Source organism: Colius striatus, chromosome 24 (genome assembly GCF_028858725.1).
Source record: "Colius striatus isolate bColStr4 chromosome 24, bColStr4.1.hap1, whole genome shotgun sequence".
NCBI classification, from domain to species: Eukaryota; Metazoa; Chordata; class Aves; order Coliiformes; family Coliidae; genus Colius; species Colius striatus.
In genome coordinates this window covers 5,932,244-5,958,284 of record NC_084782.1, presented here as the reverse complement: position 1 = coordinate 5,958,284, position 26,041 = coordinate 5,932,244, and the positions used below count along the sequence as shown (strand labels likewise).

Genomic DNA, 26,041 nt, shown 5'->3' with positions numbered 1-26,041 from the left:
CTCCAAGCGTGTAACCCCTGCCCGGGTCTCCCCATTGTCATTGTGATGGCATGGTAGATGCTATATTTAAGACTCCAGGATGGGCACTCAAACATGGGGAACATTCTTTTGGGGAGAGTCATTCTTAGTGCCATCAACAGGGAGAAGGAAACACTCCTTTGTCCTTTCTCTTGCATGAGGACAGGAACTCTCACTGTAGTCTTCACAGGGTGAGTCTGGTTTGTCTGTAAATGAACTATTGTTTATAGTAATATTTTATAAGTTCTTCATAGCAGCATCAGTTATTTTGTATGATCACTTTATTTGAATTGCACTTCAGAAACAGACTGTGCTTTGTGATTGTATCTACTTTAAGGTGTTGTTACTATTTTTCCAGTGGTGTTAAGAAAATACCAGTTTTCTTCATGTTTTCTCATAAGAATCTGTTTTGTTTTACTGATCTGGTTAGAAAAAAGTTTATATTTGGATTGAAAGTGTAGGTTTTAGCAGATTATAATAAACACCAGATAATAAAGCACTGGAAATTATCCAGGGAAAATTACAAACGTTATATAATAAAAATGAGGCTGGATCAGTGAGTAATCGTGAACATGGAAACAAAGAAACTGATGCCCAGGAGCCATCTGCAGCTGAAACAGTCCTGAACGGTATTCTATGAAATTACACAGATTTTTTTTTACATAAAAGCCTGTTTTATCTTCTCTTTCTTGCACTTGCCAACATTTATTTGTTTCTTCCAAAGTTAATGTTCTAATGAATAAATACGATGCTGACAATGACGTACTTTCATTTGCATCTGGGGACACACAGCCATGCCTTCCCAGGCTCTGGGCTTTCAGAATGTTACATTTACAGAAAATTGTACTACTAGTAAAAGCTGAGGAGATTGTATTTTTTATCATTTCAGGATTAACAAGCAGTAACTAAAACCCAGGTGCAAAGTTTGCCAAGGGAAAATTCCAATAATGGAACATGAGCTGGGGAAAGGTTTACAAGTTACAATTACGTTTCCAAAGCTGTTTTTATAAAGTAATCTAAGCTCTTTGAACATGAAAATCTGATGAGTTTAAGGATCTGGCTATATGTTTCTGAGTCAACTGCAGGACAGAATGAGTTAAGGAGGGATACGGTTTTAAAACGGTTTAATGCCCACTCACTAGTCAGTGCCTCAAAGCAGCACAGTGCTCACTCCCAGAGAAGAGGCTGCAGCAGTAGCCCAGCTCTTTAGCAGTTAATGTATCAGATGGATGGGAGCCAAAAGCACTGATGCTTGCTCCCCGTGTTTCACCTGTAGGAGAGGGATCTCTGGGAAGGCTTCTCTGCTCTCTGTTTACTGAGCAAGGCTAATGTTTTGAAGGATATTTTCTCTGTGATTTCTCAATGTTTTTCTGAGACTTAAGAAGAAACAACTGATCTCTCAGGATGCACTCAAAGGGCCAGATAAAGCATTATCTTCTTCAAGCATTGACCTATAACTGTTCTTGTTGGCAGCCCAAATACTCAGGTGGGAATACAGGCTGAAGGAGTGCTCCGTGTCAGCAATGGTAACTGGAACTTGTTAGGTCCAGAAAACGCACCTGTAACTACCACAGACACCAAGTGACTCCTGCACAGGAGCCAGTGTTTGGTTCAGCAGCATTGCTGTACATCCAGATAGCACCATCACTGGCAGATCCAAACAGGGTCAGAACATGGTGAAATCACAGTCTTGGTAGCAGGTCACAGACTATTTGGCATTGTAGCTACCTCTGCAATACAGTCTCCAGGCTGAAAAACTACTTCTTTTGTAAACTTTTCCTCCCTGTCTGATGTTCCATACCTTACTTTGTCACTAATTTTCCATATCTGAATTTCTCTTCTCCTGATGTTCCTCATCATCTGCATGCTATATTGAGGGTCTGATCTAATACAACTCCCTGGAAGAATAGCCATGAGATTTAGAGCATAAGATCAGTCCTACGAAAATGAATCTACCCAGGAAAGCTGCCTGTTTACTTTCTGTTACAGCTCCAGATGCCTTTAAAAACTGATTGATTTCTTCTCCTGACTCTGCTTTTCAGAGAAGCGTCACAAAACAAACCCCTTTCTTAGTCTGAATGCCAGAAAGCAGTATTACATGAACCTTCATTCGTAGGCTTTGAATGTCAAAGAAAGTGAGGACTTGATAACTTAAGGAAATTCTGTTAAGGTGTTGTTTGAAAGCCACTTTATGTTTTATTCTGTTCCAGCAAGAAAGTTTGGCTTTGACTTCTCACCATGGGAACCCAAAACTTCTTCCACTACAGAGAGGAGGAGCAAAAGGAGGAGAGGCAGCACAGCTTGCAAATGACTTCCACAACTAGAAAGAAAAAGTTCAAAACCAGGTAAGATACCGAGGTAGAGACTGGCCAAGTAAATCAAGTCCAGGCAGGACTTTCTCAATATGGCAATGAGCTTTCACAGATTTATGAAATCACTGAAACTTGTCTGGATTATTTTACATGTGTTGGCCTCTGGAAGTGAGGAAGAAGAGACTTTCAGCCTGTCAGAGTTATCAGTAGCAGCTGCCCTTGCCTTGACCTCTGAAATACCACAGTAAGTCAGAAATCATTATAACTCAAATACAACCACTGCATGCAACATCACCTTTGTATACAGGGGTGATAGTTTCCAGTTCATTTTGTTGGAAGCAGAAAGTTCAGGCTCAATCAGGAAATTATAGTGCCTCAGCACCTGTGATAATGAGAAATATTGCCCTGCTCACAAGGGCTTAAGAGAAACCAGATTTCATAGGAATCAATGGAAAATACAGTCAGACTAATAAATTAATGGTAAGAGGCAGAATTCACTCTCTTTCCTAGAAAATCTTGTCATTGATCTTGCTGTCTACCCTTCTGTGATGGCTGAACAACCTAAGTAGTTAGCAATGTCCCTCCTCCTTTTAATCCTTCTCCCAATTCCCTGCCTAAGATTAAAAGTGGTCAAACACTGGGTGCCCTTCTTGTGCCATTAAAGTACTATCTCGCAGGTAGTACTGCTGCTTCCTATGAGGCACTGTCTGACATTCATACCCATTCTGTATGCAAGCTGCTGCTTCCATCCTTAACACTCTGATTGAACCAAAAATATGTGCTATAAAACAAAACCAAAAAAAGACCAAAACAAAAACCCAAGTTCTGCTGGTTTTTATCATCCTGTGCTCCAGAGATTACAAGCTAAGAAGAGAAGCTGCCATCCTAGAGCTAGAGCAGAGGGGGCAAAAGAGAATTCGGTTTGGGAATGACATGGAAAGGCTGGAAAAGGAGGTTATTCGGAACTGCAGACTGCTGCGAGTGAGAGCTGACCGGAAGGCCCTTCGGAGAAAGGTCAGATCAGGTATCTCTGTTGGTAGCAGAAATGCCAACAGGATTAAAATTGCCAAGATGAACTAGCATTCTGCAGAGGATACTAAACCTCATCAGGAGTTAGGACAACCTCAAAGCCATTAGAAATAAGGACAAGGCCTTATACTCTACCACTGAAGCATTATCCTACGTGACCCTTTTGTAAAAGAGTTTGTGTGATTAGAACACAATCCCTGTCTGTTGCCTTTATTTAGTCTGTCCTTGTCATAGGCTGTAGAAAAGGCATGCTCAGAGAAGGAATACATTGAGCTGCGTTCAGGGAGACCACCCATGTTCTGGATCCCCCTCCGAGTCCACGCAGTCTGGGAGAGGATGGAAGTGACACTGGCATGTACAGTCCTGGCTTCCCCACTGCCACAGGTTACTTGGTATGTCAGCAACGGCATTGCCTCACGCTGCCCATGTGGCTAACGGTCTGTGTGTGTTTCAGGAAACAAACAGAGCAGTAACATCTGTGTCCTGCTAGAAAGAAGGAAGGGAGGGCTTCAGAAATCACAGAAAACACTTTCGATTCTCCACTTCCACTGTTAGGACCAGTAAAGCCACTCAGTCAGAAGCAGTGGACAGTCCTATGGGGCTCCTTCTGGGATAGGACTGACATTCATTTCCCTGCTTCCCTTGGTGCTTCCCTCCATCCTGCAGGCAAAGTTGGGATTTAAGTCTTGGAAACCAGAATGTCCTGCCTGCACTAAACCACTGCACACACACACACTCCATCAAGGCTTGGCTGCCTTGGATGCTGTGCAAGCTTTTGCATTAAACTGCTATCGTTTCTACAGTTTCTAAAATACAAACCAACTCTTTCATTTACTCATCTGAGTGTATTTGCCCAACCACAGGAATGGAAGTGTTATGTTCTGGGTCCTGATCTGGCATTTACTGTTAAGAACAGAAGGACAGAAATAAATAAAAGATCACCTCAAAAAAACACTTGCAAAGTCTACTTTGATCAGTTTGTTACAGTGACTGTTCCTCCCATGAAAGGTTTGAATTATGCAAACATTTGGATTACTAATGACATCGTAGGCAGCTAACTCCCCTACTGTCGGAATTCCTCATGCCCTGTGTCCTTCCAGAACAATCTCTTTGAATTATTCAAAGTGCAAAGAGAAAATGAACCTCCCACAGATCCCCAGTGAATATGAAGAAGCACCAGACAACTGCTCAAACTCCCTCACATGACCTGCAAAGTGAGGAGGAAGCAACAGGCCAATGCTAAGCTGCCTGCAGACAGTCTGCAAGCAGTCCTGAGGAAGGAGAACATGCAGGACTATGGGAAGAGATCTAGGTTAGCTGCAAGGCTACTTTGGATTGATGTGGGAGACCCGTAAAAGAGAGAATTGTGTCCACTCTTCTATTGGGCCTCTGTTGTGTCTGACGTGGTTAATTTTAAAATAAGACATTATTGTTACCAGTCCACCTCTGTGTCCTTTCCTCAGCAGCACTTCCCTGTGTTCAACCAGGTACAAAAACGGAGTCCGTATTGATCCTCGCCTGGCCCCAGCAGGAAAGTACAAGATCAAAAACAAGTTTGGGATGCTGACCCTGCAGATCAGCAGGTAATGTTCATGCTCTTCTCTGAGTTGGATTTTTTCAGTTGAATAAGACTTTCTCTCCTGAAACTCCCAGTTTGTGTATGCTAAAAAAACAGGTAATTCTTCTGGACTCTGACTCTGCGTGACTTCAGTGTCTTGTGTCTGAGCCAAACCTTTGCCATTAGGAAGCAAATCTCAACAGCAGTTCAGAGACTTATTTTTTTGCTCCTTTTTATAGGCATGGCCAAGATCTTCCCAGTCAGGGTATGGCCATGCACATGAAGAGCACTTCACAGCCATACCAACGTGATTTAGGATGGATCAATGTAATCAGACTGACATTAGCTCAACTCTGTGAATCATCCATGTGATAGAGATCCACACGTATCTCCAGTGGAACCAAGTGTTTCACAGCTCTTTTGCTTGTTCTTGACTTGAAATGTTTCTCTTCTGGAGATCAATACCAAAAAAATATGTACCACAAAGTATAAGAAATCCCTGCAATTGAAAGGAAAAGACAAAAAGCAAATGCCTACTGACAAAAAGCAAATGCCTACTTCTAACTTCTAAGATTAAAGGGGAACCCCTTTGGATTTCTCCTGTGGAGTATGAACACTAACTGAAAAGCTAAAATGAAGGGAATCTTTTCTTTCCTCCAGATGCTCCGTGGAAGACTCAGCTGAATACAGCGTTGAAGTTAAGAACCAACACGGCGAGGCTTACTCATTTGCTACAGTGCTTGTCAGGAGTAAGTAGAAAATGTTCCTTTGGGTTTAATTTCCAAATTCTTTACATTCTTCAAAACGTTTTCAGTGCTCTGCATTGTATCAGGAACACACAAGCACTCTAGAAAAACAGAAAGGAGTATTCTGTTAATAGAAAAGGAGAACTTTTTCAGTTATTAGTGAGGAGAAAGCACAACTGGCTAAAATAATCCTTAGCTACCACTAACTAATATGGATATGGATGATACAACAGCTTCTCTTTCTCAGGCAAAATCTTTCAGATTCCATACAGACACAGCTGTCCTTCCACTGTGCTAAAATTGCACTAAATTCAGCTACTTACTTCTTCTGGACTGATATGAAACAGCCATACAGTTCACATCAGGCTTACAAAGAATCTGCTGTGTTTCTAAAGATAAGGAAGAAATTGGTTAACAACAACTTGACTTTCAAAGGAATGTCTCTGTGCAATACTGCATAGAATACCATCACTCTCTCTCAAAATACAAGATTTTATCTGTGCTGCTCTTAAAATAACTGATGCAGCCAAATCCAGACATATGGTGAGGAAAGTAACTGTACTTAAAAAGGGAAATTCTATCAAGCTCTGTGAAATATGCAGTGCAGTCTCACAGGATCATAGTTCAGCTGTTCACATTTCATATATATATGTATGTACATAAAAATAACAATTTTGTCATAAAAAGTCTGACCTGAATAGACCTACAGAACTGTAGACAACTAAGTGCTTCAGTGGGTCTGACACAGTCCAGGGAGTAATTCAAATGGTAGCAGATGAACAGGAAGGGTTTGCTTTGGACACCTTCCTGGTCATAAAGAGATGGGTTTCTTCAAATGATGGAATTCCAAAGCCAGGTTGAACTTTTTTTTTTCAGACAGAAGGAGTCTTCTTTGGTTTAGATATGATATATTTGTGGTTAGTGTTTTAATATATCCTTGGCTCTGCCATGGGTTATATTGTTAACATACTTGTTCTTCGCATGCCATGTTGATCATATCTGAATACCATTTGGAGATACATATGTGCACAGAAAAATGTGACTCCAGAATTGTAACAGGAGTGTTTTATGATATCTTTCAGATCCCCTAATTAAAGAGTATCAAAATTCAGTATATATGGAAACATGCAGCACACGTTTACCCTTTCTAAAAGGACACGTATAGTAGTCCAGAAAACCTTCCTTTGCAAACCTTCCCAGATTCCTAAATTCCCCTTACCCTAATGCAGAAATACAGAAAAAGTTGCCAGGTTTGCAATGCTTCTCTTCTATAAAGGTTCTTACAGTATGTCCAAAACTCAGGAACTGGGCCTTTGCCATTGAGCAGAAGCAGCTGCCTGAAACAAAAACCCATGGCAATAATCACATACTCCTCCCAGCTCCCATCAGAATCTTTAGGATCAGAGCAGGCATGATGACAGAGTAAGGGCTGTGGTCTGCTAGCAAAAACCTGGGATGTGACTGCTCTCTTCACCTCTAAGTGCCTGTTTAACTGTCCTTCATGAGGTCTGATGAGCATTTCAAACAGCTTGCAAACATTGTTCCTTGTTGATTGCTGGTGAGAGGCCCACACTGTTCCTTCTCCCTTGACACTGGCTAATGTCATCCCAGTAACATGATTCTTCCTTTTGCTATTTGCATTTAACATTCTGAAAATAGAGACTACACCAAGGCCTTAATCCTGCCTCCACTGGAAACATTCCTCATCCCCCAGGCAGGCTGTTGGCATCTCTTCTCCTGGCCTCATGCTGTCTGGAATGCCCTTGATGCCAAGGGAGGGTCTCTGAGATCCATGGTTCCTGCAGCAGAAGTTAATTTTCCCTAAAGACATTACTGAGGGTCTCATGGGACAAAGCTGCACTTAACCTCTTGTGCCTTGTACTTCTTGACTTTTCAGCTCTTAACTCAGCCCTCACATTCTGCTTATGAATGAGCTCTGCTACCGCCAAGCTTGCTAAGTGTATTTTCTTCTTGTCTTACAGAATATTATGGAAAGGAGTCAGGATTTGATTCAGAAATATACAGAAGTGAGTAAATGACTGTTTTATTTTTCTACCATGAAGCTACTCAACCTTCTTTTCTGAGCTCTTGCATTTCCTGTTAGCCTGACTGCATGTGAACAGTGCCAAGCTCGGGTACCACTCTAAAGATATGATAATGAAAATACTGCAAGGATGAAGGCTCTTGGAAGGTCTCTGTAGCAAGCTGACTTCTACTCTTATTTCATAGGATCCCTCATGGCCAGAGAGGCAGATTTTGCTTTTCCACTGAAACCTTTATTTTCAAGAGAAAAGGAGCCTTTCACCCTCTCCTGTTACTTCTCTTCTGATTTACTTGAACACCAACAAGATATTAGCTGGTTCAGAGATGGTTTGTATGCAACAGCTAAGTTTATATACAAATACCTATGTGAATATACGCATTTGAATTCATAGCTGTGATCTGGCAGAGATCATGGTAGAGTACTAGAACTCGGGATTCTTGAGCTCAGTTCTTCTCAAGCTACAGATACTATTATCTAATTTGTATGTTGTCCTCATTTGTAAAAGGCTGATAGCACCAAAACGTTCTGAAGGTAATGACACTTCTGCTTGCAAGACTAATTTAAGATCCTTAGTTCTATGCAACGAAAGCATAGCAACAAAGTAGGATCAGAGTCCATGACTACAACTCGGAGCACAACAATAACATCAGGAGCAGCTTACAGATCCCCCATCTTGCTCCATGGGGTTTTTTGCATCTGGAAATACGCCACTCCTGACTCAAGCAGTTCAGGTGGAGCTCCTTTCCCCCTTCTCATGCTTCACAGGTGAGTTGCTGCAGAATTCTGAATGCCGGGAACTCAAGTCCCGAGAGCGAGAAGCTTCTCTGACGGTGTCATGTGCTCACAAAGAAGATGAGGGATTCTACACTATCCGTGTCCCCTCACTGGATGGATATAAGGAGCAGACCACTTACGTGTTTGTGAGAGGTATAAGCAGGATTCTATCCTACTTAGATCAAAAGCTCCACTCCTAATTACTTGGCATAAAGAAATTCACCACCTCATACATGAGAAACAATCTCCCCATTTAGTGCATGAACACAATTATAAAATGTCCAACTCTTATTTTCAGTAGTGATTTCAGTACTGGAAAATGTGGCTTGTATTACTGGGATACAGACCCTTAGACACTCAAAATTACACCACTGAATGCAAATTTTGGTACAGACTAGAAAAAAACCTGACCATTATCACTTGGTGTTTGTCTAGATGCTGCAGCAGAAACAGCTGGTGCACCTGGATCCCCACTCAACGTGAAATGCCATGATGTGAATAAAGACTGCTTGATTCTTTCTTGGGTAGCACCCAGTGACAATGGAGGAAGTCCAATCCTGGGATACTATATTGAAAGGTCTGCATGTTCACCACCTTCAAGCAAAACAGCCTAATGATCATGAAAAAAGCCATGAAAGAGCTCCATGGGCTGTGTTTCATTTCAGGTGTATTGCTGGATCAGAGGATTGGGTCCCATGCAACGACAAGCCTGTGAAAACCTGCAGATACCCTGTCTTGGGCCTTGCTGAAGGACAGACATACCAGTTCCGAGTAAAGGCTGTCAATAAAGAGGGTACCAGTCATCCTTCAAAAGCCAGTGAGCCAGTTACAACGTATGACCCCAGCAGGGACAGGAGAACGACAGGTTTGTGAGAAAAACAGGAAAATTTGTTTCTAAGTACGGTGTGAGGCTGCAGATATAACTGAAGGCAGGTTCTCCAGGTTCTCCCCATGCTCACAAACATCATTGCAACATAGTGCCACGCAATGCCTTTGCTGAACCCATCTAGGCACTGTTCTGAACAGAAAAAGATCAAAGTACCAGTTACTACTTTTCATTTGTATGTTATGAAATGGATACAGTTATGCATATGACAAAATCACACAGTCCTGGGCTCTGTCTCTCTTGATAAACCCCAAGCATCTGCTTTAGGTGGATAACACTGTCTTGTTTGATGTTACAGTTATTCCATACGACGAAGGCAGGACGATAGAAATTTTCAAGGATGACCTGGAAGGTAAATTCAAATTCATACCGATCCATTAACTCAGAGAGGAATGACTGTTCCACGACAGTGAGATCTCTAATAACATGACTCTGGAGAAAATACACTTAGGAAAACACATGGTGAAACATTGTGTAAGCTGCACGAGGATCAGAAACTATCCTGAACGGCACAGCCTTTTATCATAGTCTTGGTTTGCGTCTACTTCCCCAAAGGTTTAAGTTTCCTCCTTTATATTGAAGAATCTTACTTTATAGTGAGAAAACAATCCATTGTAGAATAATGTTCTTTTCCTGACACATTATAACTAAAGCATAGTCTATTCTGACTCCTCATAGGACATATTAAAATTCCTTTGCCACCCACCAATGTTCATGCAAGTGAAGTCAGAGAAGACTATGTGTCTCTGGTGTGGGATGAACCGGATCCAAGAGGCAGAGAGCCACTGAATTATTATGTGGAAAAGGTAAGAAAATAGTATCACATAGGAGGAAAACTGTAGAAAAAGAATCATTTATTTATCAGATGGTCTATAGCACAAGCAAGGCTATTCACTGTATCAATAACTGGAGAATGACAGCCTCAGAACCAGCTTGCTCAGCCTCTCTCGAGCTCTACAGTTTACTTGAGCTATGATCCTGACTCTTGAGACAAACTCAAGTAGTAATGATTAACAAAGAATAAACAAGGAAGTTTTACACCACAGAACAGTAGCAGAGTTTTAACAGAAAGCTTGTTCCTGCCCCATGGACCCTTAAGTGTGAAAAACTGTGCAGAACTGCACAATACTTCACTATCCTGTTCCCCACGAATCATTTTGCTGGTTAATTAGTATCTTCTACCAGTCTCCCTTCAAAGATACTAATTTGCCACCTGCTGTAGTATGTCTGCTGCAAAGGGGCCCTCTGTTGCCAAGGTAGAAAAGTTCAGTTACATCAACAAGGTGTAATTTATGGATTTTGTTTGGGGTTGTGGTTTTTTTCATTTTAAAAGAAAAACAAACAAAAACCCCAAAAACCAAAAGCCAGCCCCACCTTCCTGTAACGATCAGCTTTGCTGTTTGTTGCTCAGGAGGGTTTTAAGCTTGAGTTGCAACAGGGTTGTAAATCATCACCTTTTTCATTGCAGTCCATTGTAGGCAGCAACTCCTGGCAAATGGTTAATCTGGATGCACCAGCTAATTCCCCAAGATTTGCACTCTTTGATCTCATTAAAGGAAAATCATACCGCTTCCGTGTGCGATCTGTTAACAAGTACGGAATCAGTGAGCCATCCCTGCCCAGTGAGCCTGTAACAGCTGGAGCAAAACTGGGTAATTATTTCATTAATAAGCTCTACACTAATGATATGGAAAAGGAGATGTACTATGCAAGTAATGTGTGGGTTTCCCTGCCCTCCCTTTCCTTTAAACTTCATGGTATATGATTACACAGCAGTTGCTTTGATATCAGGAAATCTCTTAAAGCCTTAAATCCTTGTTTAATTACTTTGCAGTTGGTCAGCGCAGTGTAAATCTAACCAAGCAATGATGGGGGAATCACATTTAATAAAATGGGAAACAGTTGAAACCTGTGTTTAATCCAAGCATGCTTCCAGCACTGGGCAAGTGAGAGGTTACACAGACCAGCCTTGGAAGGAATGATCCGACTGCTGGAGCAGGCTGTTTCTGGGGGCTTCACACAGGATGGCAGCCTTCGCAGTGCTGATCTGATTTGTTTCCTTCCCAGACTGAGCTGACAACAGGAACAGATGCAAAGGCTCATTCATGTCCATGTTTCCTTTATGCATAGATGAGCACTCACTATCTTTTTATATTCTCCCATATGAAAGCTGCCCTAGTGTTCACTCATACTGCCCTTTCTTCTCAAAAGTGAAGCAGGTTCCATTTCATAGTGGAGTTAATGACAGTTACTATATGAGTCTTGTTTCTCCTCTTCAGAGAAGGTTAACTAGGTGTAAGTAAAGAAATCAATGGGCTGTACAGGAGAAGAATATGAGATCTGGCAAACCCAAAACTGTAAGCTGTAGACCAGGACACGTCCATGGTGTTGAGCTCTGGTTTGAAGTGGTGCTGTGGGACGGTGACTCAATCAAACAGCCCAACTCATATTTTTTAAATTATATCTAAATGTTTAAACCCCCTAATTTCTCTGTGTTCTTTTTTCTTTTTTTTTAGCTACTCTGCCTCCACCATCTCAGGTTTTAGCTTTCAGAGACACCAAGACATCTGTCGTTTTGCAGTGGGATAAGTTGAAGGATGGTCTGGAGCCTCTTGGCTACTACATATACTGTCGGGAGACTGGGACAGAAGAATGGCAAACGGTCAATAACAAGCCTGTGACATGTAATGAGTGAGTTCAGCTATTACACTCCATCAAGACAGGGTGTCAACTTGGATTCTTCTGTTTGTGGCTGGTGTCATATTTCAGCTATAAAAAGAACTTCCTTCACCGCACCCACATACGCTGGCACGCACACAAACACCACGTCCCCTTTTAGAATTAAGTACTGCTCAAAGTCTCACTTTTACATCCAAAGCCAGACTGACAGCAAAGTCTGTGTACATCTGCATCGACCCTGGATCTACAGAAGGTAGATACACCTTGTGGCACCAGTAGAACCACATTCCATTTTTTGCTTGCTTTCCAGTAGAGTAAATTGGTGCCACTCACACATAGGCTTTAGAATACCTTTCTCACCGTGGGGGTCACATGTGAAGCAGAAAAAGTCCACCAAAAAGCCCTATTTATTCAATCACCAATGCCAGCCAGCAGTGGGATACCTCTCTATCTGATCTACACTGTCTGATTTATCAGTAGACATTTTATGTGACCCAGTGTCCTTTAACTTGTGACAGCAAATAACATTTTCTATGTAACAATGCTTTATTAGAACACATTGCTGTCTGTTCAAAAGCTTGTTTACCTGTACTTTGAACAGTCAAACACAAACATATTAATTTTCTCTCCTAGATTTACTGTTCCTGGGCTGCAGCCTGGAAAAGAATATGTCTTTTGTGTGAAAACTGTGAGTGAGGCAGGACTAAGTGAAAGCTCACCAGAGACAGATCCTATTGTTGTAAGGCCAGCTATTGGTAAGTAGTGACATATACACACATACACACACACAAATCAAATTCCTCCAAAACGTATCTATTGTGCATAACTATTATTACATGTTGAGCAGATAAGCAAAGCAAAGCAACAGGGAACTGACTTTCTCGTACTCTGCAGCTTTTGCCATCCATTATACTTGTCAAGGGTGGACAGAGTTAACTAGCATTTGACTTAGCAGTGTGTTCCATTTTCAGTTTTCACTTGGCACTAGTACAAGTGACCATTTTAAGCACTCAATTATGCTGGTATCTTGAAATCAGTGTTGTGAATTTCTCTAGGGCAATTACAAAACCCTACCAACCACATTAGCCAGTATCTAACCCTCCATCTTCACCTTACTGATCCACTGCTTCCATCTTTCCTATCAGACACACCATAAAGCAACACACAAGAAACACCCTGAAACACAGTTATGACTTTTGCTGTGAGCTCCAAATAAGAACCTGGTCATTTTCCAACACTTTTACACTGAAAAAGTGGTCTTGGGGTGCCTTAAAACAAACAGAATCACATATGGTACAAGCACAGAGATTTCCTGAGCCCAGTTCATCCCATACCTACATTTCTTTTCTTGATCCCCAGATCCCAGACCTGCACTGAACAATACCCTGTTTTCTCTCTCCCTTTGCTGAACAGCTTGTCCATCAGCACCACACGGGTTTGTTCTTCTACACTGTGGGAAGGCTGACATGACCATTGGCTGGAAACCCCCAAAGCACAAGGGAGGAACAAAGATTCTAGGTTATTTCCTAGACCAGCATGATACATCAGAAGAAGACTGGCATGAAGTCAATATTCACCCAATTCCCCAACGAGTCTACACGGTATTTATTTCATATACAATACTGTCCTTCTTCAAGCATAGTGGGAAACAGCTGTAACAAGGGTTGAGCTGGTTTTCCTTTACTTCCTCCAGACTAGAACTCTCACACAAGACTACAACCATGCTGAGCTGTACTAATAACCATTTGTGCTTCTGAACCCAAAGGTCGGCAACCTTGAGGAAGGTCACCTGTACGAATTCCGTGCCTGTGCAATGAACATGGCTGGTGTTGGGGAAGTATCTGAACCCAGTGACTTGTTCAAATGTGAGGAATGGACAATGCCAGAACCAGGTATCTCTCATGTGAAAACAACAGTCAGAGAAATATTATCAGTGTACTAGCTGGCTCCTCACTCTTCTGTGAATCCAAGAGACATCTGAAATCTGTAGATCTGTATAAGGATGGCTCCCAGAGCAGCAAAGCACACAAACACTTCTGGGGAAGTTCCAATTCAGACACAGGGTATTATCTCTGAATTACACACATACAGACCCAGGTATTTGTGACAGTATTGTTTCCAAGGAATGAGAATCTGGATCTAATATCTTCATGTCCTTGTATATGACACCAAAGCGAGTAACATTAAACCAGCTGTTGTAAGCTTTTATCTATAACCTATCTCTATGGTTAATTAGCACAGAAAACGTCTCCTATAGACCCACTATTCACTTGTTGGCTTAAAACTCTGTTTCTTGATCTCAAACTTCTCCAGGCTGCATTTTTTAATGTTACTATTTAACAGCCTACCCCTCTTTGAACAGGCCCTCCTTATGACGTGAAGTGCACTGAAGTGAGAGACTCATCCCTGATGCTACAGTGGCAAGCACCACTGTACACAGGAGCAGGACCAGTTACAGGGTATTATGTCGACATGTGTGAGGAAGGGTCACAAGAATGGAAACAAATAAACAAACAGTCCATAGCCACCACTCACATGAAGGTCTGTATATGCACTTAGTATCTGAGTACTGCTTCTCATTTCCTCTTATGCTAATTCCTGACATTGTTTCCTACAGGTTTCAGATCTAGAGACAGGAAAATGTTACATTTTCCGAGTAAGAGCACTGAACAAGGCTGGAATTGGACCCCCTTCACTCCCCTCCGATCCTGTGGTGGCTAAGACCAAACCTGGTATGAAATTAAAAGTGATGAGAATGTACAAGTCTGTAAATGCTACAATGATTCCAGCTAAAAACTGCAGTTTGGAAAGTCAGCTACATGTGTGTTTCATAGCAAGAAAGAACCTCAGTCAAAAGAAAGATTAGCAAACCAAACTGCCCACATTAATTTACTTTAGCTGCACATTTTGTCTTTTTTTCCCCTGAGTTAGATGTCCATGAGCTAAGCCATGATCTGTTTTGATAAGGAATGTTTTCTGGTCTTTTGGCTCATAAAGGCACAAATGAAATCGAACTTGGGGTCGATGAAGAGGGTTTCATTTATATGGCTTTTGAAGCCCCTGAAAAGAACGACTCCTCTGAATTTATCTGGTCAAAGGACTATGAAGGACCACCAGATGCTGACCGAGTTCAGACTGAAGAGAAAGGCAATAAGTGAGTATACGAGGTACACTGAGAGAACTAATTGTGGACAGTCATGTAAAGAACACATTAAACACTGAGACAAACATGAAGCCAAATGTTTCCCTTTCCTTCCAACAGTGAGATAAAATACATATACACTATTAAATTGCAAATATCTGTCCCTGATTCTCAGCTCTGGTGCCCATGAAATGGGGCATTCAGTGCAATCTCTCAGTCATAAAAGGGAAGCATCAGCCATCATATTGCTAATGTTTTCTCCTTGCTCCTCAGTGTCATATATAAATGACAATGAGTACTATATTTGATGTTCTGGGTGCATCAAACGTGTTGCATTCTATTACACAAAGCACCATTTCTGAGAAAGATGTCATTTTTACTATTGTTTTTATTTCTAAGATCTAAGCTTATACTGAAAGAGCCATCAGAAAAGGATCTGGGTATATATTCAGTAGAGGTCACGGATGTAGACGATGATATCTCTGCCAGCTGCACTTTAACAAAAGAAGGTAAAAACTAATAATCTACAGGATCAAAAATGTAATGTGGCATAATTTTCTAATAGTAAATATTCTGAGGAAAGTTTCTTGTAGAGAAATTGTAAGTGACTGACGTCACTTAATGATAGTGGCTTCATTGAAGGATGTTTCCTATTCCTTGAAGGCTCAAGGGTAGTTACTTTTACAGTCCCCTAAGAAAAGATTTCCTGAAAGGTCATTTTTCCATTACAGTCCCAACTTCACTCACAGCCACACTATCACAGTCATTTAAAACTTCTTTAATGTGTTTCTTGAATTGATATAGCCAATATTTTATTCAGACATCACTAAGAATTATCTTCACAACCTTTTCTACTCTGCTCCTCTATTCAATTGTTTGTACTTCTTACCTTCCTTTTGACATAAATGAAATTAAATTGCTATGACACATTTCTTCTGGCCTGATCTGTCTTGTTACTCTTTGCATTTCAGATCTGGACAAGTTATTGAAACGTAGCCATGAAATCAGGAACCCACGTAAGTTGAACCAGCAAGAAGCCACTACCATATCTACAGACTCTGAAAGGGGAATCCTGGCACAACCCTGGCTGAGCCAAATTCTTTGGTTTGCCTACGGATTCCCCACCATGGTTCTCTGTTTTCCAGTGATCAAGCTGATATCTGGATGGAACATCGATGTTCTAGAGAAAGGAGAAGTGCGGTTGTGGTTGGAGGTTGAAAAGTTGTCACCAAATGCAGAGCTGCATTTAATCTTCAATGACAAGGAGCTCAGAAGTACTCCAGTATGTTTTGTTTTGGTTTTAAGTTGTAAGGCTGCAGCTCTGACTGTGTTAGGCAAATACATTGTGATATTCCTCAGTGCTACAGCTGCCAAAATGTTCAGTGGTAGCACTCAGAGAACATCCCCTCCTTACCCAGCTTTCCTGTTCTGCCCTGTCCCCTGAGAGACTGCCTCTGACAATCTTACCACAGCACAGACTTCCCCTTTACAAGGAAATTTTCTGGCCACAAACCTCAGCCATGTGCATTCCATCTGATACTACAAATGCACCTGTGCAGGACAGAGCACTTTGTCTTGCATGAACAAAATTGACCCATTTCAGTGGATGGTAAACAAACACCATCTTTCACAATGAGACAGGATATTTTTCTTCCCCTTTACCAAGCAAAGCTGCAAGATTTCCACTCAACCTCTTGGAACTGAGTACAGATAAATCTCCTGAATTCTAAGAGCAGATGAAAGCGATTTGTTTCCCAGTGTCAGGCACTGGAAATAACGCTGCCTCTTGAGTTACAGAGCACTCCAGCCTTCTAACACAGTTTAAAATGTTCTAGCCTCTTTCTTGTCTTCCCATATCAAGTAAGTATTATAACATTTTAAAAGTATTTGGAATGACAGGACCAGAGGGGAGAACAGTTGAGAATGAAGAACAGTATAAATCATTTGCCTGTCAGTTAATTGCAGTGAAGCAATGCCAAGATAACAAAAAGAACAGATATAACACAGGGATAGGACACTGCCAAAGAATTTCAGATCTGTTACTATGATGCTGAGTTTTTTAAAGCAACATGTAGCAAATTTATTGAAAGCTTTGTCTATTTTAAGACCTGTCTTTTCTACACTCAAGAAGTGACATGGTTATGCACAAAGTCTTTGTCCAAGCTCTTTGAAATGATATTTGCTTAGAGCGAACAAGGCTGTAAGGCAGAGTGATAGTATTTATGTTTAAGTATCTGGTAAGTTTCGGGGTGTTTGTACAAAAGGTTTAGTAGTGCTTGCAGGATGTCAGGAGGTGGCAATACAACTCATCATTGCTCAAATATACAATTACATGTCACAGATGCGTAATTAAGTGCAACACTTCCATTATACTAAAACTCACACAGATTCTGGTAGGCTTCCAACAAGAAAGAACATACTGTGTTAACATGGTTTTAACAGAAACTTTATCCCAGAGCAAAGTTCTGCTATAAGCAGATCTACATGTATGAACAAATAATTGATGAGTCCTAGAATACAGAGGATCAGAGTGCACTGGCTTCACTACTCCTGTACAATGAGGGAAGTATGTAAGGATACATATATAAAAGGATTGTGATGTTTAAATGTTGTCAAAGATGCTTTGCAAGGATATGACATTGGAGTAGTTCTGCTGTGGGAAAACTATATAGTTTATCATATTCATTTTGTTTTACAGACACATAAAATAAACTTTGTCAAAGAAAAAGGTCTCGTAGAACTGATAATCCAGAATTTCTGTGATGATGATAAAGGGATGTACACAGCCCAGCTGCAAGATGGAAAAGCTAAAAATCAATTCACCCTAGCTCTTGTGGATGACAGTAAGTGGAAATTCAGGATCAAATATAGACTGCTACGCACAGTGGAAAGTCTTCTAGGCACTTACAGCCTCAAAGTATTTCTGACAGTTATAACGGCACACTGGGAATGGGGAGAACACATATTTATTTTAGCACACATTTGAAGTCCAGGAATCATGTAAGAAATCATCTGAATTTCTCTTCAACAGAAATCGAAGCTTTTGGTCTTATAAATAGGAACCTTGATGACAAAAAAAAATAAAAGGTCTGGTAAAGTTACCCACAGTGTCCATCTCTGCCTTCTGTTGCATTTCTTATTTTTTAAACATTTTAATTTCAGGGTTAAGAGCTTGTCTTTTTGTATGGTCAAAACTCTCATTTAGTTTCCTAAATGCATAATGGTCAGGTCTTCAAAGATGCCTTTATTTTAATGAACATAAATGTCAGCTTCTGAGCAACCAGTACAATGAAAGAAGGATAGCACCAATCTACTGAGGGTTCCCCACCAAAGGTAACTCTAGCACTAGAGATGTCTTATAAACAAACATCCCAGCTCCAATGACAATACCTTTTGTGATCACAATCTAGAGTCTTACAGTGAGAAACAGTGGGGAGTTTTGTTGACTTTCACCATTGCTCTTCTCATAGGTTTTGCTAAAGTTGCAGCAGAGGCTGATGCAAAACGGAGAGAATGGAAGAAAAAGCAAGGTAAGACAAGCATAAGGCTATGCCAACAGGATGGCAATATCTCAGCAGAAGTGTTTCATGGAGTGCTCTGAATGCTTTCTTCATCACCTTTTTAAAGTGTCTTTTTTAACCTGATTAATACACTAGGATAGGCTTTAAGAGGCTCTGCCCTGCTCTTAAAAATCAAACCAATTTCTTTGATGTAAATACTTTAGTCATGCTAACCCCAGCTCTCAGTGTAGATCTTCTGCGTCAGTGGTGTCACACTGAACATTTCTGAATTCTAAGAACTGTCCAGTCTGAATATGTGCCATGTAATTAACAACCACACTGTCCTTGCAGAACAGAGGATTCTCTAGATAAGTTTAAAAAGCACCATGCATTCCACTTCCCTTTTATCCCCCATCTTATGTTCACAAATAAGGAAATTTACAAAACAGTTTCAAAGAAAAACTACAACAATTGGAGAGGTGATTCCCTTCTAGCAGGGATGAATACCAATTGTGGTAGCACACAATACCATAGGCCCGGCCTCCTGTCTTCAGAGATGCTTAGTACAAGAAGAAAGTGTTTATAAATTAACCCATCTCCCCATTTACCCTCCCCAAATAAGGAAGAAAATCAGAAAGTATATGACTTTCCTATTCCAGTTCACTTGGGAAATAGCCAGCAATTCCAGCTTGATGGAAAACAGAGTCATAAAGGACTGGTTGGGCGGCATCATTAACTACATTTGGAGATGGGATCCCTCGACAAAGATACGTTACTCAAGGACATTCCAAAGCCAGTAATAATTACATGCTCTAAATCGTGGTGCCTGTTGCATGCAAGACTCGGTAGCGAGCAGCGTTCCCTACAGACGGCGCTGCAGGAGCCACCACTAGATGGAAGCCTTTCCGCAGGTTCCACTTGCTAAAGACGTTTATTTTCTTTTACAGGTCCGCATTTCATTGAGAACTTGAAATGGAAGGTTACCGAGAACTGTGAAGTGCTGCTTACCTGCAAGGTACGCACAGCGATGCGATGCAACTGCACAGTCTGAATTCGTTTAGCACTAAATTTTAGATGTGAATTTTATGGGAAGCCTATGAACAGTGATCATCCAAATGTTACCTGCAGATCAATGACAGTTAAGGGATAGCGTATCTCGGACAGAAATTGTAATGAAGAAGGAAGTTTCTAAGATTCTGGAGCAATCCCGTAATGCCAGTGATGTTTAATATTAGAAGGACATCCAGGTATTCAGACATAAATGCATTTGAGACTCTGACTTCTAAATGTTGACTCCAAACAGGCAACAAACCTGAAGAAGGACACCAGTTTCCAGTGGTTCTTCAATAAGAAAGCACGAGCAGGTGGCGTGTTTGATCCCCAGACTGGGATAGGAACCCTTCATATTAAAAAGGTGAAAACCATAGAGCAGCTGAAGAGGTTTTGGTCATCACATGAAAACGTAAAAAATATGGGCTGATCTTATTAATATTTCATGAGTGTTTTGGGTAGTGTCCAATTAATGAAGGAAATTGAACAAATGCTGAGAGAAGCACAAAATAAGAAACTATTTACCGTTATAGTCAGATAGATCTGGAATAGAAATAAGGTGTTAAATTTTAACAACCACTCACTGTTAAAAATATGCCATGAATGGCTAAAAAGAGAAGTGTGGGCTTTTCAGGTTTACTGATCAGGACTGGCTGCCTATTCTGAGCTTTAGTAAGTAAAAATTCACTGGGAGAGAAGAAAATCTCAGCTTTTCCCCTTTTTCCAAATGCCACTCCCTTTCAATGATATGTGAGATTCCTGCTGGGGGGTGGGTGGTTTAGGAGGTTGGGTTTGTTATCAATATCACAGACGTACATATGTATTTGCTAGATAACCAAAGCAGATGAAGGCCAGTACAAAGCCCTGGTTTCAGATGATCGTGGAGAGGACTACACCCAACTTGATCTCACAAAAGGAGGTAAGGCAACCTTCTGTCAGGAAACAGTACACATTCACACTCCTGCCCGGGATTCATTTGAGATTTAAAAACTGATTTCATAACTTTCTACCACGTTGTTAATTACCACAGCACCTACAAGCATTTGTAGGGATTAAAACCTGCATAAAGAGCTACCAGTCAAATGTAAAGACTTTCTGGATTTCCAATAGCATGCATATGGATATATGATCATATATATATATATCCTGATCAAAAATCACAAGTATTTCATGTGAGATTAGAGTCATAAAATGCACAATGTAAAACAATGTCTTAGAGTGCAAGAGTAATTAATACAGAGCTCAATGAACAGAATAAAAGTATCCTTTCTATCTGTCCATCTGGTACTTCATTTGATAATACACACAGAACTCTTCACTCCTGGAAGTTCAGACAACCCTCCAAAGCATCAGTAGAACAAAGTTCCATTTCCACTCTGCATCCCCCACTCACGAAAAATATTCTAAGTTGAACCGCAGTGACAGAATAGTTATTAAAGATATCAAGTGGAAAACCAATTACACGTTACTGCAGATTCCTGCTTCACTTTTCAGTGTTCTGAATGTGCTCTGGAAACTGAAAATAAAGATGCAGCTCTGACATTCTAATGTCATTTACATACACAGCCGTTCATCAAGCTATGACTGCATTATAACTTCTGTCAAGCACCACAGTCAAAAGCTCAGTAACGTTTCAGTCACTTCTACTCAGCATCAATCAGAGGATTCTGCTTCCCAAGATTAAATCTTACCCTGACATCTGGAAACTATCATTTAAACCTGATACATAAATCTGCTTTCTGTGAGGCAGTCTGTTGCACACACTGAGTGCTAAGGAAGACAGAGACATCTAAATTTAGTAAGAGACGCCCAATATCTAAAAATAAAAGAGGTGGTGGCAAAAATTCCAGTCCCAGTAAGCTTTGCAACAGACAAAGACAATGAATAACGACTAGATAGAACACATCCTAAACGTAAGGCAATTAAGTTGGTATATCAGATGTGATTTGCTAAATACTGCATTTACAGACACTTATTCTTTATGTCTTTGCAGCCTTTGAAGACCTTCTCAAGGAGCTGTGTAGGATCAGTGGTATGTCATTTTCTCATCAGCTGTCACAGTAATAATGGAAGGGGAGAAAGGTGGGGTGCCACAATGAAAGTGCACTCATTTACCATTCCTTTAGTGTTAGAAGCACCTGCAAACTGTCAAAGATGATGGTCAGTAAGTAAACCCAGGGACATAAAATCCTCTGCACTTACACAATTAATTCTGTGACCTTTATGTGCCAGCAGCCTGCTCCTTGTCACATCACTGGCTATGTGAATTTGGCCAAGTTGTACTGTTTCTGTATGAGATCTGTGTTCCAGACCCAGACCTCTAGAAGAGATGCTGACATTTTTCTAGCAGTTGCTGGCTAAAAGATCCAGGTAGAATACCATCCAGTTTTCAGCTAGCCACATTCTCCAGAGAGAAATGCTAATAGCTTGTTTGAGATTTTGTTTGTGTAATGTACAAAACTGTGTATTCTTGAATGTCCTCCTCAATTTCAGTCTTTCAATTACACTATTAGCTCTTTCTGCTACACCTCTGAAAATTCAGCCTACAGAAGAAGGCATCAAAATCTACACAGATGTGAAGTACTACACAGACTACATGAAAACAACCTGGTATCACAAGTAAGTCCCCACAAGATATTTGCAAGGCTTCTGGAACGCTGTTGCTTGTAACTGCTTATCATCAAAATGAAACACACTATGGTGTAGGCAATGGTGGATCTCTCTGAATAAGGACAGAAAAGCACAATTTATTCTGCATCCTGAAGAATGGCTGGAAAACCCAAAATAAGCAGTCATGCCTCATAATGTCTTCATAAAATAGAGAAATGGTGTTTTATTAGATACCACCTACACATATATATAAGGAAGCACATTTAAAGGCTACACGCTTACAAATATTCCACATCTAAATCCGACCTCATTTCCAAAACAAAAACTACAAGGTCTTTGGTAGAGTCTGTAGAGCTTTGGTGAACTGCCTGAAAGCACAGCTTGATGCCTCGTGAGATCTTCAAATGTGACTGAGCATATAACTCTTCAGGAAATTAACAGTGAAGGCCTGACTTCCACTCATGCTCTAACCAGTACAGGTCTGAAAAAAGCTCATTCTAATTTATACAGCTCTGCTAAATACCCTTGGAATTATGTCATTTGTCTACTTAGGGAGAAACAACTTGAAAGCCGGGACAGACTGAAGTCTGGGAGCACAATGAATCAGATATGGCTTCACATACTGAACCCAACAGATACAGATAAGGGAAAATACACCCTGGAGTTATTTGATGGGAACACCTCTCGCAAACTGTCAACTGACTTGTCTGGAAAAGGTGAGCTGAGTCAAACAATACCATCACAGGAATGAAATATACTTGAGCTGCTTTCCAAGATTCCTTCAGATCATGGGCAGTGATTCTTCTCTCCCATATTTGAGCTGAAGTGGCAGTTCCACAACAGCATGCTAAGAAACTGGGTTAAGTGCCCACAGAAGCCAGAGGAAACACAGGGAGGACTGAAGCCTTTAGGGAGCCTGATTGCCATAGCCTAAGGTGCTCTTGGGGGAAGCTTGAGTGGGAGAGCAGCAGCTCCTGGGATGTGTCTGATTATTCCACAGGCATTACAGGTGGCATCTTGGAAAAGGGAATGTGCCTTCATGTTTACAAACACTTTTCCAAACTGTTCAAAGTTGGGTTTTCCTCTGGACTTCTCTTTGGAAAGGGATCCCACTTATTTCAGTAGTATATAAAGAGAGTCATATTTCACTAAGGCAGATAGAAATACTGTTTATATGCCAGTTACACTTATCTTTGTACACAAATAGCAGTAATTCCAACACTGATGCATTATGTGAAGTCTACTAAGTCAAGTTAAATAAATGGCAACTTCCCCCAAAACCTTTTCATTCCTTACAGCCTTTGAAGATGCCCTTGCTGAACACAGAAGGCTAAAGTAAGTTTCTGACTAAATATTTTCAAGGCTAAATCTGTTTTGAGTGTCATGTTCTGGTCTAATAAATGAAACCACTGTAATTTTCTTTTTCTCACTTTCAGGGAAGCAGCAGTAGCAGAAAAGTGTAAGTAAATTAATATCCTTCCTTCTGTGAAACAAAGCCAAGTGGTAGGCTGGTAAGTAAAACTAAAAGGTCATATTTGTTCATTCTTAGGTCGAGCCAGAGTTGTTCAAGGTCTGCCAGATGTTGCCACCATCATGGAGGACAAGGTAATATTGAGTAACTGTTCATGTAATTGGCCCTTGCACAGACACAAAATAACTGATGGGAAGTAAACAATTTGTTTTCCCTTCCTGTATGTTCCCAGAAACTTTTATGTGCTATTGCAATTGCCAAAGGTGTGAAGTGACACCCTCCATAATACTCCTATCAGCCCCTATGTTGTTGCTGGTGCTTCCAAACACATCTGTGCTTCTGCACATACAGGTGCTCTTTGTGGCACAGAACCTCCTTCTTGCAGGTTTCGATGTTACTGCTTCCTAGATCTGTTTCCCAGCCAGATCCTTTCTGTTGTCTTCCTGTTTCATGGGATTAAACTAAGGTCTTTAAATGTTGGACCAGATTTTCCCCTCATACCAACTCACTGCTTACATTTCCAAGTCACATTCTCCTTTACTGGTGCACAGGCAGAAGAAAAATCCTGTAGATACTGCAAATTCACCCTGTGCCTATTTAAGCGTCACTTTACAGTGTAAGAAACCTACAAAAAGACAGCAGCACAAGTATGAGTCAGGCCTAGTGAATAAGGTTAATCCTGATTCTACTGGAGGATATCAGGGAAAGGAGTGGGCAGTCCTGGAATCTCACCTTTTGAAAAGCTAAGATTGTTGATTTTTATTTTTCTTTATTTCTCATCAGCTGAATTTCCTTCGTAATGTACATCTTTATAATCTGTTTCTGCTATCTTTTTTACACTAGACCCTGTGCTTAACTTGCTGTGTATCTGGAGATCCTTACCCAGAGATCACTTGGTTCAAAAATGAGAAGGTTATCGTCTTTAAAGATCGTTACAAAATGGATGTCAAGGGGACAGTTGTCACAATTACCATAGAGAAAGTCTGCAATGAAGACACAGGAAAATACAGCATCTATGTCAAGAATAAGTACGGTTCTGAAACTGGGCAGGTTACTATCAGTGTCTATAAGCATGGAGAGATACCAATAGGAATGGAAGAGGAAGTCCCACATGGGATTACAACAAAAAAGCCTAGATAATTCAAGGAACTTAACTTCTTTGGATGTCCCTGCCCTAAAATTCAGGCTTAAGTAATATTGTAGGATTTTTATTTTGGTAGTTGCTAGAGAACAACTCTCTTTGGTGGGGGTGTGTGTGGGTGTGTGTGTGTGTGTGTACCTATGTATGCTTTACCTTACAGAGCAATTCTTTCCTAGTAACAATGTGTGAGAAATACTAGAGGAGTCACATGAAAAACAGGCTTTCAGTGGAGGGTTTTTTTATTAAATCACACCATGTTATTATCTTGTAGCTGACAAATGTTTGTGTGTTATTAAACTTATACACTGGTGACACCTCAGCACTGCTGTCCAGTACATCTATCTTGAAATCAGTTGGCTTCTGTGTGTATAGGAAGTCAGGAATTCTCCTGAGGACTGTACTGAATCAGGGCCTTGAAGTATGCACCTTTACAAACTTATGCCATGTGGGAAAAAAACAAGGAAGTGACATTTTCAAGGCTTGGCTCTTCACAGAGGAACACATTCAGCCTCTATATACACACTCTCGCTCAGTAATACAGATACACAAGAGTTTACAGAGGTGGACTCTGACCTTTCCATCCTACTGGGCACCTTTATTCTTTAGAATTTAAGAGACTTTTAGGTTTATTAGTTATGTCAGATTATTTTAGTTGTAGATAGAAGTGTGGCCTCTCAACTGCTTTAAAGCCACAGCTACACTCCCACAGCTTCCACCAGTAAAACTGTCAGCAAGAGATAGACTTGTGATTGTATTCCTAACAGAGACATCCAGCTAAACACATCTGTTAGTGAAATAGCATCTTACCTTGCTGCACAAACTAGTATAAACCGTCCTCACAGAAGCAGTATCTTTCCCAGTTGTCTTGAGGGACAACTGCTGCTCCAGTGTCAATGTAAACGAGCACAGCAATCCCTTTACAGGACTACCAATCATTTGAACAAAGGCAGTTACATTTCAGACATTACTTTAAATTCATATAAATTACATTACTAAATGTAATACTATTAAAAAGTGAGAGCTTACCTAATTGTCCAGATTGTTCTTACAGTGAATGAAGAAAAGCAGGCCTTTATGGTAG

The 26,041-nt window shown here is 40.7% G+C and overlaps 1 protein-coding gene across 1 annotated transcript; it reads left to right on the top strand.

Annotated features, from left to right (window-relative positions):
• Window positions 1-2,256: 2,256 nt before the first annotated feature.
• MYOM3 (myomesin 3) lies at window positions 2,257-24,959 on the top strand. Its single transcript, XM_010201448.2, has 36 exons — window positions 2,257-2,363; window positions 2,500-2,574; window positions 3,185-3,344; window positions 3,594-3,751; window positions 4,847-4,942; window positions 5,578-5,666; window positions 7,646-7,690; window positions 7,893-8,033; window positions 8,473-8,634; window positions 8,917-9,058; window positions 9,147-9,346; window positions 9,666-9,719; window positions 10,046-10,173; window positions 10,836-11,019; window positions 11,884-12,058; window positions 12,680-12,801; window positions 13,460-13,647; window positions 13,812-13,938; window positions 14,409-14,587; window positions 14,664-14,778; window positions 15,044-15,200; window positions 15,588-15,697; window positions 16,160-16,204; window positions 16,334-16,470; window positions 17,887-18,031; window positions 18,659-18,718; window positions 19,636-19,703; window positions 19,992-20,102; window positions 20,570-20,657; window positions 21,732-21,770; window positions 22,252-22,357; window positions 22,901-23,064; window positions 23,647-23,683; window positions 23,785-23,807; window positions 23,898-23,953; window positions 24,663-24,959. The coding sequence occupies exons 1-36, from the start codon at window positions 2,257-2,259 to the stop codon at window positions 24,957-24,959; spliced, it is 4,290 nt and encodes a 1,429-aa protein (XP_010199750.2).
• Window positions 24,960-26,041: the final 1,082 nt, after the last annotated feature.

Coding starts and splice junctions, on each gene's coding strand:
- MYOM3 (XM_010201448.2), top strand. CDS start 2,257: ATGGGAACCCAAAACTTCTTCCACTACAGAGAGGAGGAGCAAAAGGAG. Junction 7,691..7,892: donor TGATTCAGAAATATACAGAA/GTGAGTAAATGA, acceptor CTTATTTCATAG/GATCCCTCATGGCCAGAGAG. Junction 21,771..22,251: donor GGAGCTGTGTAGGATCAGTG/GTATGTCATTTT, acceptor TTACACTATTAG/CTCTTTCTGCTACACCTCTG.